We start from the raw sequence: 15186 nt of genomic DNA on the forward strand, positions 1-15186 counted from the left end.
CAGTTCCCTTTCTTTTTACCCTTTGAGGCTACGTTTTAAAGGCTGATTTTTTTCCTCTTCAGGCCCTAAGATCAGGTGAAAAGCAACAAAACTCAAATCAATCCATTTTGGGTTTTTTGTTAGAGTCTGTGGATTTCTGTTACCCAGGTTCTTCTTATTTTGGCGTAAATAATCAAGGTCTGACTGTTTTATTTTCAGTGGCTGTATTTGTTCTTCTAAATTAAGAATGCGATTGAGAGTGAAGTGAGCAGGCTGACTGTAATTTATGTGTTTGTTCTCTCTTGCATTTGCAATATTGCCATCAGTCTCTAGAGATAAAGATTATCCAGTATGTTTTTCAAAAGTAATTGCAAATCTGTATTAGGGGAGGGGAGAGGACGGGGGGAAGTGAAAGCAAGCAGATCCCTGACTCCTGGCAGATAGGTCTGCCTCACCCAGACATAAAGGAAGTCTCTGTGGCCTGCAGCCACCAAGGGGAGCAAATGGACCTGTATTTATATCTAAGACAATGAACAGAAAGAGGAAAGAACAACATCCCCTCAGTGCTTCAGTTCTTTAAGAAGGTAGGGTAGCCACGTAACAGTCACAGTGATGGGTATCACCTCATTTACGGATTCGCATTTTACAGGCTGAAGTTCATTGTATACAGCAGTTATGCCAGGTTCACTACTTTCATGCACATTTTTCAGTAGCCTTTATACGAAAAGTTAATACAATCACCCTAGCCAACATCCTTCCTCATTCAGTGTTGATTTGAGACAGAAAAAATACTCTCAGCAGTCTTTGATTTTTTTTTCTAATAGCTATTCTTGCTTTTAAAAAATATAATATGGTTATAATATGGTTAAGATTTCAAGTAGCCCTGCCTAGACACCATTACAGGAAAGACGGAGTTTTTCCTCCTTGGCCCCCAATCTCCCAAAGTTGTCCCTTCTGCTGGAGAGCTGAACAGTCATATAGTACAGCAATGCATGTGAGTCTGGAAATGCCAGTCAAGTAACTTAGCAGGAACTGAGTTCTTCCTGCACTAGAGAGAAAAAAGTGAGCAAAGATTCAGAGTTACTCAATTTTTAAAATATTTTTATGACTATACCCATCGTGTAACACTTAATGTTCTAAACATTCCTGGAAACTTGTATACAAATCCACATTTTACTTCAGAGCATATTTTCAATGCCCAAAGGGAAAGTTCATTACTTAAATCAAACATTGAATCTTTAAAACATGCAAAAAAGCAAAAAGATTTTTTTCCAAGAAAAATTTTCATATGCATTGAGATGGAGCACAGAGAAGTCACGTGTGTGTTTTGACATCCGCATGAAAACTGTTGCAGTCAGCTCAGCCTATCTGCGAGTGGGCCAAACGGAGCCACACAATGGCAGGAAAGCATTCCCATATTCACTGCTAATTGTACGAGGTTTGAAAAGAATTTGTTTGGAAGCAGATGACAAGTGAGTTATGCAGAGAAATAAAAATGGGTTTCCACTTGAACAGAATTTTGTTCATCCTGGCTAGTTGAAATGCATGCAGAGCAGCTGGCAGTGCTCAGTGACCCTGACTGCTGTCCTGCTTTGGGCACACGTATCTTCCATTTTCTGATCAGCATCTGCTTGTGGATAATCTGGATCCTGTGTTGGAATTGTATCATGCAATATTTCATGTGAATATTTGAAAGAAGGTAATCTGTCACTCATATTTTTTATTGTGAAGCTATCAAATGTGTGTTCCAAATGGCAATATTGGTGCCATTTGTATTTTAAAATTGTGAATTTATGCGTATTGACTTTACATTCATTTATTACAGGTCTTTTGGGGCCCACCACCTTATCTCTCAACACTTCAACAACCCCAAACTCACTCTTGAATGCTCTAAATAGCTCGGTCAGTCCTTTGCAAAGCCCAAGTTCTGGCACCCCCAGCCCCACATTGTGGGCACCCCCACTTGCCAATACTTCAAGTGCCACAGGTCAGTATCATTTAAGTACAATCATCGGCATGTATTCTTAGGTATTATTAGTTTTTAAAGAAAATTTATTAGTGGTTCCATTTCCTTAGGGAAAAATTATGGTTCAAAGCATACTGCAGCCAAACAGAAATTCCCTAATGCGTAAGTTAATTAAAATGACGCAAAAAAAAGCAGTGAGTTTTCCATTAAAGGAAAATACAATCTTCAAACTTGAAAAGCAGATCAGGAAAAAGAGCATGATGTGCAGGGGGCAGTGGCAAGGGCACATGAAGGTCATGTGGGTTCCAGTTGGGCAAATCTGCTGGGTAGTCAGGTGAAATCTAGATAGATTCCTCATCCGTACGGTGAAGAGCTTGGATTAAATATTCTCTAAAGTGTTTTTCCAGTTTAACATTCTTTTGTGTTTTTATAGTAATGTTAGTACTGTTTACAGAGAGGTATCAGAATTGAATCCTCTTCTGAATTTGCAGCAACAAAAATGACACTTTTTGCTTTTACTGAAAATAATAGAATAATGCTTGTTGGTTCTGAGTTTTTTCCTGTCTAACATCTGTCTTCATGAAATATTGTTATAGGTTTTTCTGCTATACCACACCTTATGATTCCATCTACTGCTCAAGCTACATTAACCAATATTTTGTTGTCTGGAGTGCCCACTTATGGGCACACAGCTCCATCTCCCCCTCCTGGCTTGACTCCTGTTGATGTCCATATCAACAGTATGCAGACAGAAGGCAAAAAAATCTCTGCTGCTTTAAATGGACACACACAGGTAATAGCCTTCAGCTAGAGTAGTGTGATTTCTGCTGTTTGTCAAGACAAGCCGCTGGTCATGCGTTTAAACTTTCACTTGAAGTGAATTTCAGAATTGTGACCAGATCTCTATGTTATCTTCTATTATTATTTCAGTCTCCGAATATAAAATATGGTGCAATATCCACTTCGTCACTTGGAGAAAAAGTGCTGAGTGCGAATCATGGTGATCCATCCAGACAGACAACGGGCTCTGAGCAGGCATCTCCGAAACCCAGCCCTGCGGAAGGTATCTCTCCTTCTGCCCTTCAACCTGCTCTGGGACGTCGATAGAGGGGGTTGTAGAAAGCCTGTGCGGGGATTTCAAGTTGGTTTTGTTAAACAGTTATGACTCATCCTGCCTCAAGTTTGCAGAAAGACAGCATCTTGAACTGACTTCCAGAGAACATGGTGAAAGATAAACTGAAGCACCCTTTCCACAGAAAGAACCACTTTCCCATGACATCGGAACTTCCTAACTTAAAGTGAATGTAATTGTGTAGCAGGAAAGCATCAATTTACTGAATGTATACCTATAACTTTTTTCCAAGTGGAGTATTTCTTTTATAACTCTTTCACCTCTAACAGTCTTTTAAAAATATGAGGAAGGGCTGGCCATGTGGCCGAGTGGTTGGCACACACTCTGCTTCGGCAGCCTGGGGTTTTGCTGGTTCAGATCCTGGGCGCGGACATGGCACTGCTCATCAGGTCATGCTGAGGCAGCATCCCACATGCCACACCTGGAAGGACCCACAACTAAAAATATACAACTATGTCCCAAGGGACTTTGGGGAGAAAAAGGAAAAATAAAATCTTTAAAAAAAAAAAAAATATGAGGGAGGCCAGCCCCAGTGGCCTAGTAGTTAAGTTTGGAGTATTCCGCTTTGGCGGCCTGAGTTTGGTTCCAGGGCACAGACCTACACCACTCATCTGTCAGTGACCATGTTGTGGCGGTGGCTCACATACAAAAAGGAAGATTAGCAGCAGATGTTAGCTCAGGGCAAATCTTCCTCAGCAGGGGAAGAAAAAAAATGAACATCTTCTCTTCAAATTTCATCTTGAGTTTTTGAGACACTTTTAATTTCAAGTGTCTTCTTTGCAGCTGAAAGCCATTATGCCTGCGTCTCCCTGGGCTTTGATTCTGGTTCATTTCCATTGCAGGTGGTTGTTGATGGTAAGGTGATGTTTGGATTTTCACTTTTTTCTCTCTACCCCTGCAGGTTGTAATGATGCTTTCGTTGAAGTAGGCATGCCTCGAAGTCCTTCCCATTCTGGGAATGCTGGTGACTTGAAACAGATGATGGGTCCCTCCAAAGTTCCTTGTGCCAAAAGGCAGACGGTAGAACTATTGCAGGGCACGAAAAACTCACACTTACAGTATGTATTTTAATCTTTAAAAGCCCTTGATCCTTTGAAAGAAAGTATATAACAGGCTAGATTTGTTTGAAGCTCAGTAGTTAATGCTCTTTGGTTCAAGTGAGTTTAATATTATGCTTGAGTTTTTTCATGTCTCTTTATAATTACCTTTTCTTTTTCCTTCTAAAAATTTTACTAAGGAATACTATCTGTAATTTTCACCCTTATAGCTTCTCTATAGTCCCTCCCCCCTTTAGCTGGTTGGCTTTATATCTGGGTCCTCTAGACCATTTATAGTGCTCTGAAGCTTTAAAACATTCTCTCTGCTCTCCAGTAATCAGCAGGGCAATTTTTACTCTCTGATTTTTGCTGTTAGAAATTTTCCAGCTGTAAATTCTTCTTCATTTGGCTTTGAATTTCTGACTTAAACTATGACTCCCTTCTCTCACATAGCTAATTGCTAACTTTGGTAGTAAATACTTGACAGTATCATGATTTTGTTACAAACCACGTATAAATACATATGTTGTATTTAATATAACTCTCCCTTACCATAGCACAGTTATAAATGTATGATCCTTACTCTATTTTCTTTTTCTATTTATTTTTTTAAATAGGCAGTCTATTTACATGTTTTTAAAAAGCAAAACAATGGAATGCTTCCAAATTGAAGGTTTTGCTCCCATCCACCCAATTTTCTCTACTGTCTTATTAGTTTTCTTGTTGCATCCTTACAGAGTAGTGTGTCTTTAGGCAAATATAGCATAAATATTCTTATTTCTTCTTTTTCTTACCAAAATCATTTTTGCTTTTATAAACTCTTTGGTCCATGAATTATGTTCCCATTTAGTCCACATGTGCTTTACCTGTGTTTTTCTTTACATGGTACTAATACCCAAAATTAACATTCCTTGGTATAGGTCAGAGAAATGATTTTGCTTTCTTCTCTGTATTTAAGCATTTTAAATATATACCTATTCCTTTCATCATTAAGTGTTTTCTGATCCTACCATCATCTCTCATCTGAATTAAGCTGCAACCTCCAGAAGGGTCTCCCTGCCTCCAGTCTCTCTCATCAGCTCCGTCAGTCCTTTATTTTGTTCCAGTAATTTTTTGAAAGCATAAGTCTGATGTTGTCATGCTCTAGCTGTAAAACCGCCAATGATCCGCATTGCATGCTCCCTTTCTTTTGCTTATGCTGTTCCCTCAAGTTGCTGTTCTCCTGGCCTTCTGCACTGGTGAACCTGCAGATGACCTCTCCTTCATTCCTGTTCAGATGTCCTCTGTGAAGTCTCTGTCAGCTTTTGTCAAGAAACACAGTTCATTGCTCTTCCTTTTGTATTCCGGTAGCCTTTTCTAAGTTCCTCTGAATTCCCCTGGCACAGCCGAATAGTGAATGATAAAAGAAACAATGAATGAGCAGATCAGCTCTTTGACTAATACTTTCTTGAATTCTCTTTCACTTGAGTTTAACGTGCAGTTGAATTTGAAGTTGAGGTGCATGTATAGAGCATTATCAATTCTTGTAATTCAGATACTTGTTCCCCATTTTAAGAAACACTTGCATGCTCTTCCCATGCACACTGAACAAGTGTTGGAGAATATTTTTTATTTATCTGCTACCTTTGTCAAAGCAGATCTGTTAGCAATATCACATACATTTCACACACATGAACTGGATCATCTGCGTGCCTTCAGATTGACTCAGTGTCTGTTTAGACTGTGTATGCATGGGTCTTTGATAACTCTTTGATGGATGCAAATTAGAAATCTTGTCCATATGTCAGTTCCATAGGTACCATATACAATATATGCTATAGATAACATTTGTGAATAAATGTCATGAAATAGTTTCAGCTCCAGCTATAGAGTCAGAATGCCTGGGTTCAAATTCCAGCCCTATCATTTACCAGAGGTGTGACCTTGGACAAGGTACTTCCCTGTTCTGTAAAATGGGGATGATAATACTACCTATCTCACAGCGGTCTTTTGGGCATTAAATGAGATAATATATGTTAAGTAGTTGACAAAGGTCAACATACGTAGTAAGTGTGCCACAGAGGAAGCATTCAGTTCGTTTGTATGTAAGAGTGGAAGGTTAAATTCGAAACTCTGTTTCACAGCAGCACTGACAGGTTGCTCTCAGATCCTGAACTGAGCACTACAGAAAGTCCTTTGGCTGACAAGAAGGCTCCGGGGAGCGAGCGAGCTGCTGAGAGGGCTGCAGCCGCCCAGCAAAACTCTGAAAGAGCCCGCCTCGCCTCACGGCCATATGTCAACATGCAGGTAAAGAGAAAAACTGGGAAAATCATCCAAATGTAGGGGCCTTGCTTTAGGGAATGGGGGATTCAGTGAGTGTTAGCAGTAGAGCAGAAATTAGGTTTCCCTTCCATACTCCAGTCAAAATTTAATTTAAATATATATGCAGTAGTTAGGAATTGGTTTTGCTATAAACATTAAAAATGAAATGCAGGATTTAGCTTAAGTGAGAATTCTTTATAATATTAAAAATGACATAAAACAGTTTGTGTCACTATGTTTTATGCAAATGACATTATTCATCTGCTTAAAAAAACTTTAGATAAATGTGAGAGCTGTTATTTCTAAGTATTACTGCTTCATGACATAGTCTTGGATAAATAGATGTAATATCCTTCTATCTATGAAATGGAAATGATAAATTTTGTTTGGTGTCATTTAGACAGTTATGAAAATAATGTGAAGCTCTAGTTTTTTGAAAATAGATAATAAATATTATTGATGATTGTGTTGGTTCACAGATTTTTATGATTATTTTAAACAATTTCCTCAGCAGGGATTTTCTGTGTATCCATTTTCAAAGTATGAGGCTAATTACTCAAAATACACTATTGACCATGAAATTCACAAATCTGATTTCCATATAGATCACGATATGAAAGATAAGGGTTTTATACTTTGTGCTTTTAGAGATTCCTACAAACATTTGATTGCAGTATCAGAATTACTGGGTAGACTTTCCTACTTTATAGTAAGAGATTTATACCCCTCCCCCCACCTCCAAAACAAGGGGAAAATTTTTCCACAAAATCCTAGAAACAAAGAAGCTGACACAGATATGTCAGAGAAATTAATTTGGGGGACTAAATTATACTTCTGTAATTCCAGTGAAGACTACCATTCAATCCTTGTCTATTTTTTTAATCCTTTGCATTTGAACATTTTCATGAGTTTTTAGATGAAATTGCAAAAGCCAGGACTTTATTAAGTCAAAGGAAAAAAAAAAAAGACATTTGTTACATTTTCTCTGGTGGATTTATTTTCAGGTAATACAAATTACAATTCTCTTGTCTAAGAAGTATCGAGTTCTCTTTATGATCCCTTTATGGTTTTCATCCATCTTGTGATTCTTGTCTTTTCCGTCAGGTTTATAGCTTCAGTGAACCATTTTCACGTTCCTTTCTTTTAGAATGGATAAGAATGTTCTTGGTGATACAGTTTTAACTTACATAGAAGTATTTATGCCATTAGTGAAGAGCTGACTCTTAAAATCACTGGGAAATCAATAATAATAGTCACTGAGCATTGACAGGGGGAAAGATTGAAGACCTCCCTGATTCCTAAAACTGATCTCTGTCTCCTGACGGTCCCTGGAGGGCTGTGTCTCTAGCTCTCTTTTCCCACATATCTCACTTCCTTACCTATTTTCTGGTTATTTCTTTTGTCCATCCCTGTTAAGACTCTGTGCTTTGAGGCTGTAGGTTATTTTTGATTCGTTGTTGTATTCTTCCACAAAGTGCAGCACAGTCTCTTTAACCAGATGGCACTCAATAAATATTTATTAACAAGTGAATTTAGGATCTCCCCACACCTTGTCCTTAGACATTGATCATTAAAAGTTGATTTAAATTCCCAATCCCATTTTGGACATAGGATTTCAAAAATATCATCAAACTGTGTTATCTAAATATCTCGCTCTCCTGATTTACTGCCATGTTCTTAGGGTTAATCACACACCTTGGTTGTCTGGGTCAGCTCGTTTACTTTTATAATCCTGGCCTAATTATTATTTGCAGCACATTTCGCTCTCAGAAGTATCCTGTTTCAGACCATGTATTATATGGGCATCCTATATATGACGGTATGGTCCTCCTGGGAGAAGGGTCCAAGAGCTCTTGCCAGTTGGCTCTTGACCCTCCCAGTAGGCCTTTGAGAAGTTCTTAAATCAAGTCTCAGCTAGTCCCTAAATTGGGGAGTTGAGAACACTGAGTTAGCATTTTAGATGTAGCTGTGTCTGGACTACTTTCTTCAAAACGACATACCTTGGTCCCTTTGTAGACCTACTGTCATAGTCACTTATTCAATGTGAATGGAAAGAATGAATAGTGCCTTTCTAGTCCTGTGCAATAAAAGGGAACTAGGTTTAATTTTATTGTATTGCTTAATGCCCTTATAGATTAAAGCTAGACACACGCCATTTATCTCATGTCAAAAGCAAAGACTATGCCAGTTAGGCTAAATAATTTCTTAAGATGTCTTGACAGCATACTACTTCAGGCCATGCTTTAGCTAAATGAAGAGGGAATTTTGAGAAACAGAAGAGGCCAGTAGATCGACTGAAAGCATTTTGGTAATGCATTATTTTTAAACTTAATGATTATTAGGTTATTCATTATACTTTAGCATATATTGATCCTAGTGTGTTAAATATTCATAGTAAATAGGAATATTTTTCCTTTTAAAGGAAAATTTCTAACTCTTGTCACTGTCATGACTTAAAGTCAGAACTAGTAATTTATTATTCTAATTATTAGTTTTGAAAACATATATAAATTTATCAGATTTGCAGTGGATTACTATCAAGATTCATGGGCTATCATCAGAACCTTTCGTCTCTAATCCTGGAATATTGGTATGACATTTGGATAGACTGGCAATAAAGGTATTTTCTCTTTTATTTTCAGGCATTTGACTATGAACAAAAGAAGCTATTAGCAACCAAAGGTATGTGATAAATTAATGATCTGTACTTTGATTATTTTTTTTCAGTAGACTTATAAAAGGTTTTCTAGTATTCATGTTGAATTGAGAAACTGCCCTTTATAAAAACAAACCCAGAATGTTTAGATTCAAGTTGCACAAATTTTGTTGATGTTGAATGTATTTTGTTAAGTAGGTTAGCGTTAGATCAATTAAGAAATAATGTAGCATTTTTTTAATTTACCATTACTTTGTATAAAATGGTTTATGAAGATATTTTATGGCATTTTGTGTTAAGAAACAATATTCAATGATAATTTCTTTACATATATCAAAGAAACAACACTCATCAATCTTTTAAGAATTACATTAAAAATACCAAGCATTTGTTTTATGTTCTGTTTTCCAAAGCTATGTTAAAGAAACCAGTGGTGACGGAGGTCAGAACACCCACGAATACCTGGAGTGGCCTTGGGTTTTCTAAATCCATGCCAGCTGAAACTATCAAGGAGCTGAGAAGAGCCAATCATGTGTCCTATAAGCCCACAATGACAACCACTTTCGAGGTTTGTGGACTCACGCCCTACCCATTCTTCCTGTCTGTTCTTGCAGCAAAAGAGAACAATCATCTCCCCCCTCCCAGTCTTTATTTACATAAGGAAAAATCATTAAGGGTGATTTGTTTTAATTTCTCTTCCTGTAAACATATTGCTATAAAATTGATGCAATCTAATATATTATGGTCTTTTATGTATCTTCTCTCAAAGTTGTTGATCAGCTGTTAAGGAGATGTAAATTTGGATAAATATGTTTTTAAGGGGAGAGTGTCATAAATTATAGAGCAGGGCTGAGATTAGGCAAAGGGCAGATGTAATATTCCATAAAAATGTATACAGAATCCCTTTATCCAAGGGTATCACTAGCAAGCCCACGAAAGGGGGAAAAGGCAAATATTCCACAAAAACAAGTTTTCAGATAGGAGTTAAAAATTCACTGTGTTCAGATGTGCCAGGAACACAGCAGGAAGTATCACAAACAAGAGCTCCAAAATTTTATGTTTCCCAGATGTTGGCTGTACTGCTCAGGGTGAGACTGGGAAGCTGGCATCCTCGCCATGTGGGGAAGGGATCCAGAGTTCCATACTTCTCAGCCAGGCTACACGCGACTCACTAAGCAAGGCCTTTTCAATTTGAGAGTATCCAATTTTGGCTAGAAGCCTTTTGTAAGTGGGGATGGAGTTAGAAAGAGCACATGCACGCACACACACTGGGGAGACTATGCAAACGTGGATGAAAACAATTAATCCAAGAATCACATTCTCAACCAGAACACTGTGGGCTGAAAGACAAATATTGGCTAACGGTTTCATAATCGTTAGTCTAAGAACTAGCATTTGGAGACTGACCTTTTCTCTACCCATTTTCTTTTCTTCTTTCTCTCTTTTTTTTTTTGCTGAGGAAGATTAGCCCCAAGCTAACATCTGTTGCCAATCTTCCTCTTTTTTTGCTTCAAGAAGATTAGCCCAGAGCTAACATCTGTGCCAATCTTCCTCCACTTTATGTGTGAGTCGCTGCCACAGCATGGCTGACAAGTGGTGTAGGTCCCCGCCTGGGATCCAAACTCGCAAGCCCGGGCCTCTGAAGTGGAGTGTGCTGAATTTGACCACCACGCCATGGGGCCAGCCTCCCATTTTCTTTGTAATAAATTAGACTGTTGATCAGGTAGGGAGTGGGAACCAAAAGCAAACAAGTGATTTTTTTTCTTTGTCTCTGAGTTAAGTGAAAAAGAAAATACTATTGACATACTGAAAAGAACAATCTCCTGTGAATTTCATTGTCAGACTTACAGTAGCAACCTGGCAGGCTGTATTTAAAGACTGAATTTACTGTCAGCAGCTAGAATGTAGGACCCATTATGAAAAATTTTGAGGCTCTGAGAGGTACACTCCTCTTTCTTCCATTATAGCGCTGAGAGAAAATAAACATTTTTTGTTGGCAGAGACCTTAAAACCACAGTGCTAATTCTTAGGCTTTCAACTGGTGCACCTGTGGTCGTCCATTTCACTTGCCCTCGCCTTTGGCAGAGTGGAGTGTTAGGTGGTTGAATGTGTTTTTGTAGTTTCTGAGATGAAATATTTCACTCTCAAAATGCTAATTTAGTTCTCTTCTCAAAGACCAACAGTATGACAGGTAGCAATGATGATCATTCTAATAATGCAGTGGGCAAGTGCAGGGGCAGTGGGGTCTGACAACCACCACTGACAAATGTACAGCTTTGACGAGTGACTTACTGCTCTGAGCCTGTTTTCCCATTTGAGTTGTTTTGAGGGTGACATGGGAGAGGGCATCCAGTGCGTAGCATGGTGAGCAGTACATTTTCAGTAATATTTAGCAGTTATTATTATTTCTTCTGTAGAACTTTGCCCTGAAGCAAACCAAGAGCCTGTTGACAGATGAAATTGTGTATGTGAATGCTTATTGCTAGAAGTATTTGTGCACAAGGTATTTCTGCATTAGGTAGTAAAAGGTCTTGATAGATATCAAACAGAGACTGCTTTAGATTAGGTGGTCATAGCAGACCTTATGAGCAGATGGCATTCGAGCTCAGACCTAGATAACAAGAAGGGCCAGCCTTGTGAAGGTCTAGGGAAAGAGGATTAGGTCAAGGACGCTCGCGTAATCATCTGAAGTCAGATCCAGCTGGTTAAGTTCACGGAGGAGAAGGTGGGTAGGGTGGTTGAGTGTTGAAAATAAGGTTGGAGAGGTAGGCTGAGGCTCAGTTATGGAGTGCCTCAGCCGTGGTGAAGTACTGGAAGAGCATTACAGAACTTTACACAGAGGCATGATTTGTTCTAATTTGCATTTAAAAAATCAACCGAGTTGCTTTATGGAAAAAGGATTATTGGGTGGGAGGCAAGTAGAGAATCACCATGTCCATTAAGGAAGTTATCGGTGACAGTTGTGGAGACGGAGAGATGTAGGAAGATTCAGGGTATGTTTAGAGATGATCTTGCTACATCTTGCTGATAGATTGGATGTGGGGAAGGAAGGAGGCATGAGATGACTCTTAGAAGTTTGGCTCAAGCACCGAGGTGAATGGTGGAGTCACTTACTGAGATGCAGGGCTTCTGGGGAAGGACTTGGTTTGGGGGTAGCTGGTAGGGACAGGTAGTCGACACATCAGCTTTCAAGCGCTCTAAGTTTAAAATGCCTGAGACAGTAAAATGGACGTGTCAGGTTGGCAACTCTGTGATTCTAAATTTCAACAAAGAAGTCAAATCTGGAGGTAAAAGTTTGGGAGTCATGGGTGTCGTTAAGCCTTAAAAGAGGTTGAGATTACTTAACAAGAAAGTGTATAGAGAGATGAGAAGGAATGCAAGGACCAAGCTCCAGAGTAATCTGACATTTGGAGTGGAAAAGGGTAGGGAGATCCTACAAGGCTACAGTGAGGTCGGTGGAAAACCTGGCGAGTGTGGGGTCATGATGCCTTGAAGAAGGAAGCAAGAAAGGGGTCGTGGTCAGGTGCGGTTATGTGGCTGCCAGATTGAACTGAGTTTATCGAGGTGAATCTTAAAGGAAACTCTTGGAATTACCCAATGAACATAAAACGTTGAAAATCAGAGACTCTTAACTTTAGATATAGTACAAAGTAGGGTTTCTGTAATATAAATAAGTGAAATTCATAAATAAATGATAAATTCATAAATAAATAATATAAATAAATTTCTGTAATATAAATAAATAAATGAAGAAAGGAATGAATAAATGCAATTTCAGTGCAAACTTTGAGATCTTCTAAATTTTTATTTTTATTTGGAGGAATTAAAAAGGTAAATTTTTCCAGGTACTTAGAATTTATTGGAGAGATCCTGTGCTTGTTTGGATGAAGGTAACACAAGAGAAATGCCAGCTCTCGCTCCACCCTCGGACTCTGAGCCTGGGAGCTCGATTCCTGTGGAAGCATTGGGTGTAGCTGCACCTCTTGCCCATTTGTCGTTCTTGTGTGATACAAGGCAGAGAATCTCTGCCATCCCAGATGGAAGATTTGCTTTATGGTTCCTGAAAATAGGGAGGAATCTCAGGATCCACTCCTCCAGATCTTAGAGGAGTGAGTCTTTATACTGAGGCCTCTCAGCACTCTGCTGGGCACCCTCATAATCCACTCCCTCGTGATGAAGCAAGAAACCTCACTGTGTATCTCAGCAAGTGTCCTTGGTGGCTGGAGGACAAAGGCTATAGACAGGCAGCACAGCCTCTTCTGGAGAATCAGCATTTGTGGGTAACTGTAGTGTTAGCCATGGAAGTAAATGGCAGTGCTTTAATGTGGATTCTTTTCTCCTCCCACCACAGGAAAGAAACCCATGTTATTAAACATTTCCTTATCTGGTTTTTGATTGTTTACAGGGCTCATCAATGTCCCTCTCGAGGTCCAACAGTCGTGAGCACTTGGGAAGTGGAAGCGAATCTGATAACTGGAGAGACCGAAATGGAATAGGACCTGCAAGTCATAGTGAATTTGCAGCTTCTATTGGCAGCCCCAAGCGTAAACAAAACAAATCAAGTGAGCTTTGACTTTCAGTTATACTTTTAGATGTAATCAGATTAGAATTTGTTTATTTGGTTTAGGGTGATGTTTAAGTATAAACTCTGGACTCCATGCCTTTAAGTGTGTGGCATACCTCACATGCCATGTAGCAGGCCACATGGTTCTCTGCTCTCACTACATTTTTTGTATGTGCTTTCACTCTAGCACTTGTCTTACAGAAGTGTAAGTACATGTTTACATATCTGTCTCTTCCTGTAGAATTTGAGCTCCATAAGCCAGGGACCATATTTAGTCATTCAACAAACCTTTATGAAGTGCCCCTGTGCCAGGCATTCTGTTAGGCTGTGCCTAATTTGTTCATTCTTCCCACATGTCTAACACTGTCTGACACCTAGTAGGCGCTCATTAAATGTCTGTTGAATGAAGGTGTGAATGAGTCGTGCACACACCAACCTGCAGATGAGGAAGAAAAGACAGGGGTGTGAAGGAGTTGAGGAGAATGTGATCAAATTAGCATCTTGGACTATAGAAGAAAGTCTGCCCAGTGGGTCACTACAAAAGGTGAAGAACAGATTTTGATTTTTTAAATTGACAAGATGTAGCTGAATTGATGTAAACAGGGAAAAAACTTTGTACAAATATGGTTAAGACTCAGTGTTTTGTCTATAACAGCACCCACCCATCTTGTCTGTATAAACACGTATATAGACAAGAATTGATATAGTAATCACAAGATATGCCCCTAATGCCTTTTTTTCAGGATCTTTGACAAATCTGGAATCCTGAAACACATAACTTGGAGTATTTGAAGAATATTTGAAGAAAGGCAATCTAAATGAGCGTGGTAGACACTCAGTAATAGCCAGTTGTTACCATCAATCAAGTTGGTCATGTTGTCAAGTCTTAGATTTGCAAAGGCCAGTCATGGTGCCAGCCAAGTCTAAATAAGAAAGCACAGGCTGGGGCTGGCCCCATAGCTGAGTGGTTAAGTTCGCATGCTCCGCTGCAGGCGGCCCAGTGTTTTGTCGGTTCGAATCCTGGGCGCAGACATGGCACTGCTCATCAAACCAGGCTGAGGTGGCATCCCGCATGCCGCAACTAGAATGACCCACAACTAAGAATATACAACTATGTACCGGGGGGCTTTGGGGAGAAAAAGTGAAAAATAAAATCTTAAAAAAAAAAAAAAGAAGAGAGCACAGGCAGCTCTTTCATTCCCAAGTGTACTGTCATTGGTAGCCTGGAGACATCCTGTTAGTTACAGGCTAGATGCTCCACCACTAACGGCAGGATGGAGCTGAGGGGTGGGCTGGGGCCAGGTGAGATCTATGGAGAGAAATGATCTCCATTTTATATCCCAATATAAATTAGTTTTCCTGTCTTTATCCCCTTTCCCTTAACACTGGATAATTAAAATTGACTGTGCACATAGCTGTATTGAAGTGCAGGATTAGGGTTAAGATAGGGGATTCATTAATAAAAAGAAATGATTAAAGAAAGCAAAGTTACTTGGCTTTTGTCAGATGTTTTAAGAGCATAGGGAGTTTAAAAGAGAATATAGAAACTAT

General features: G+C 39.2%; 1 protein-coding gene across 6 annotated transcripts in view; it reads left to right on the plus strand.

Moving 5' to 3' along the window:
* BICC1 (BicC family RNA binding protein 1) overlaps positions 1-15186 on the plus strand; it is a 266280-nt gene that overhangs the window by 237929 nt on the left and 13165 nt on the right. For 4 of the 6 annotated variants that reach the window (XM_070262741.1, XM_023643462.2, XM_070262753.1 and 1 more), the window contains exons 11-18: positions 1805-1966; positions 2542-2738; positions 2876-3008; positions 3979-4135; positions 6238-6400; positions 9058-9097; positions 9485-9639; positions 13477-13633. In XM_070262741.1, coding sequence (XP_070118842.1) covers positions 1805-1966; positions 2542-2738; positions 2876-3008; positions 3979-4135; positions 6238-6400; positions 9058-9097; positions 9485-9639; positions 13477-13633 — 1164 coding nt within the window. The remainder of the gene's footprint in view (positions 1-1804; positions 1967-2541; positions 2739-2875; positions 3009-3978; positions 4136-6237; positions 6401-9057; positions 9098-9484; positions 9640-13476; positions 13634-15186) is intronic. The other 2 variants (XM_070262742.1, XM_023643465.2) reach the window with 1 other exon arrangement.

This window comes from Equus caballus, chromosome 1 (assembly GCF_041296265.1).
Source record: "Equus caballus isolate H_3958 breed thoroughbred chromosome 1, TB-T2T, whole genome shotgun sequence".
Lineage (NCBI taxonomy): Eukaryota > Metazoa > Chordata > Mammalia > Perissodactyla > Equidae > Equus > Equus caballus.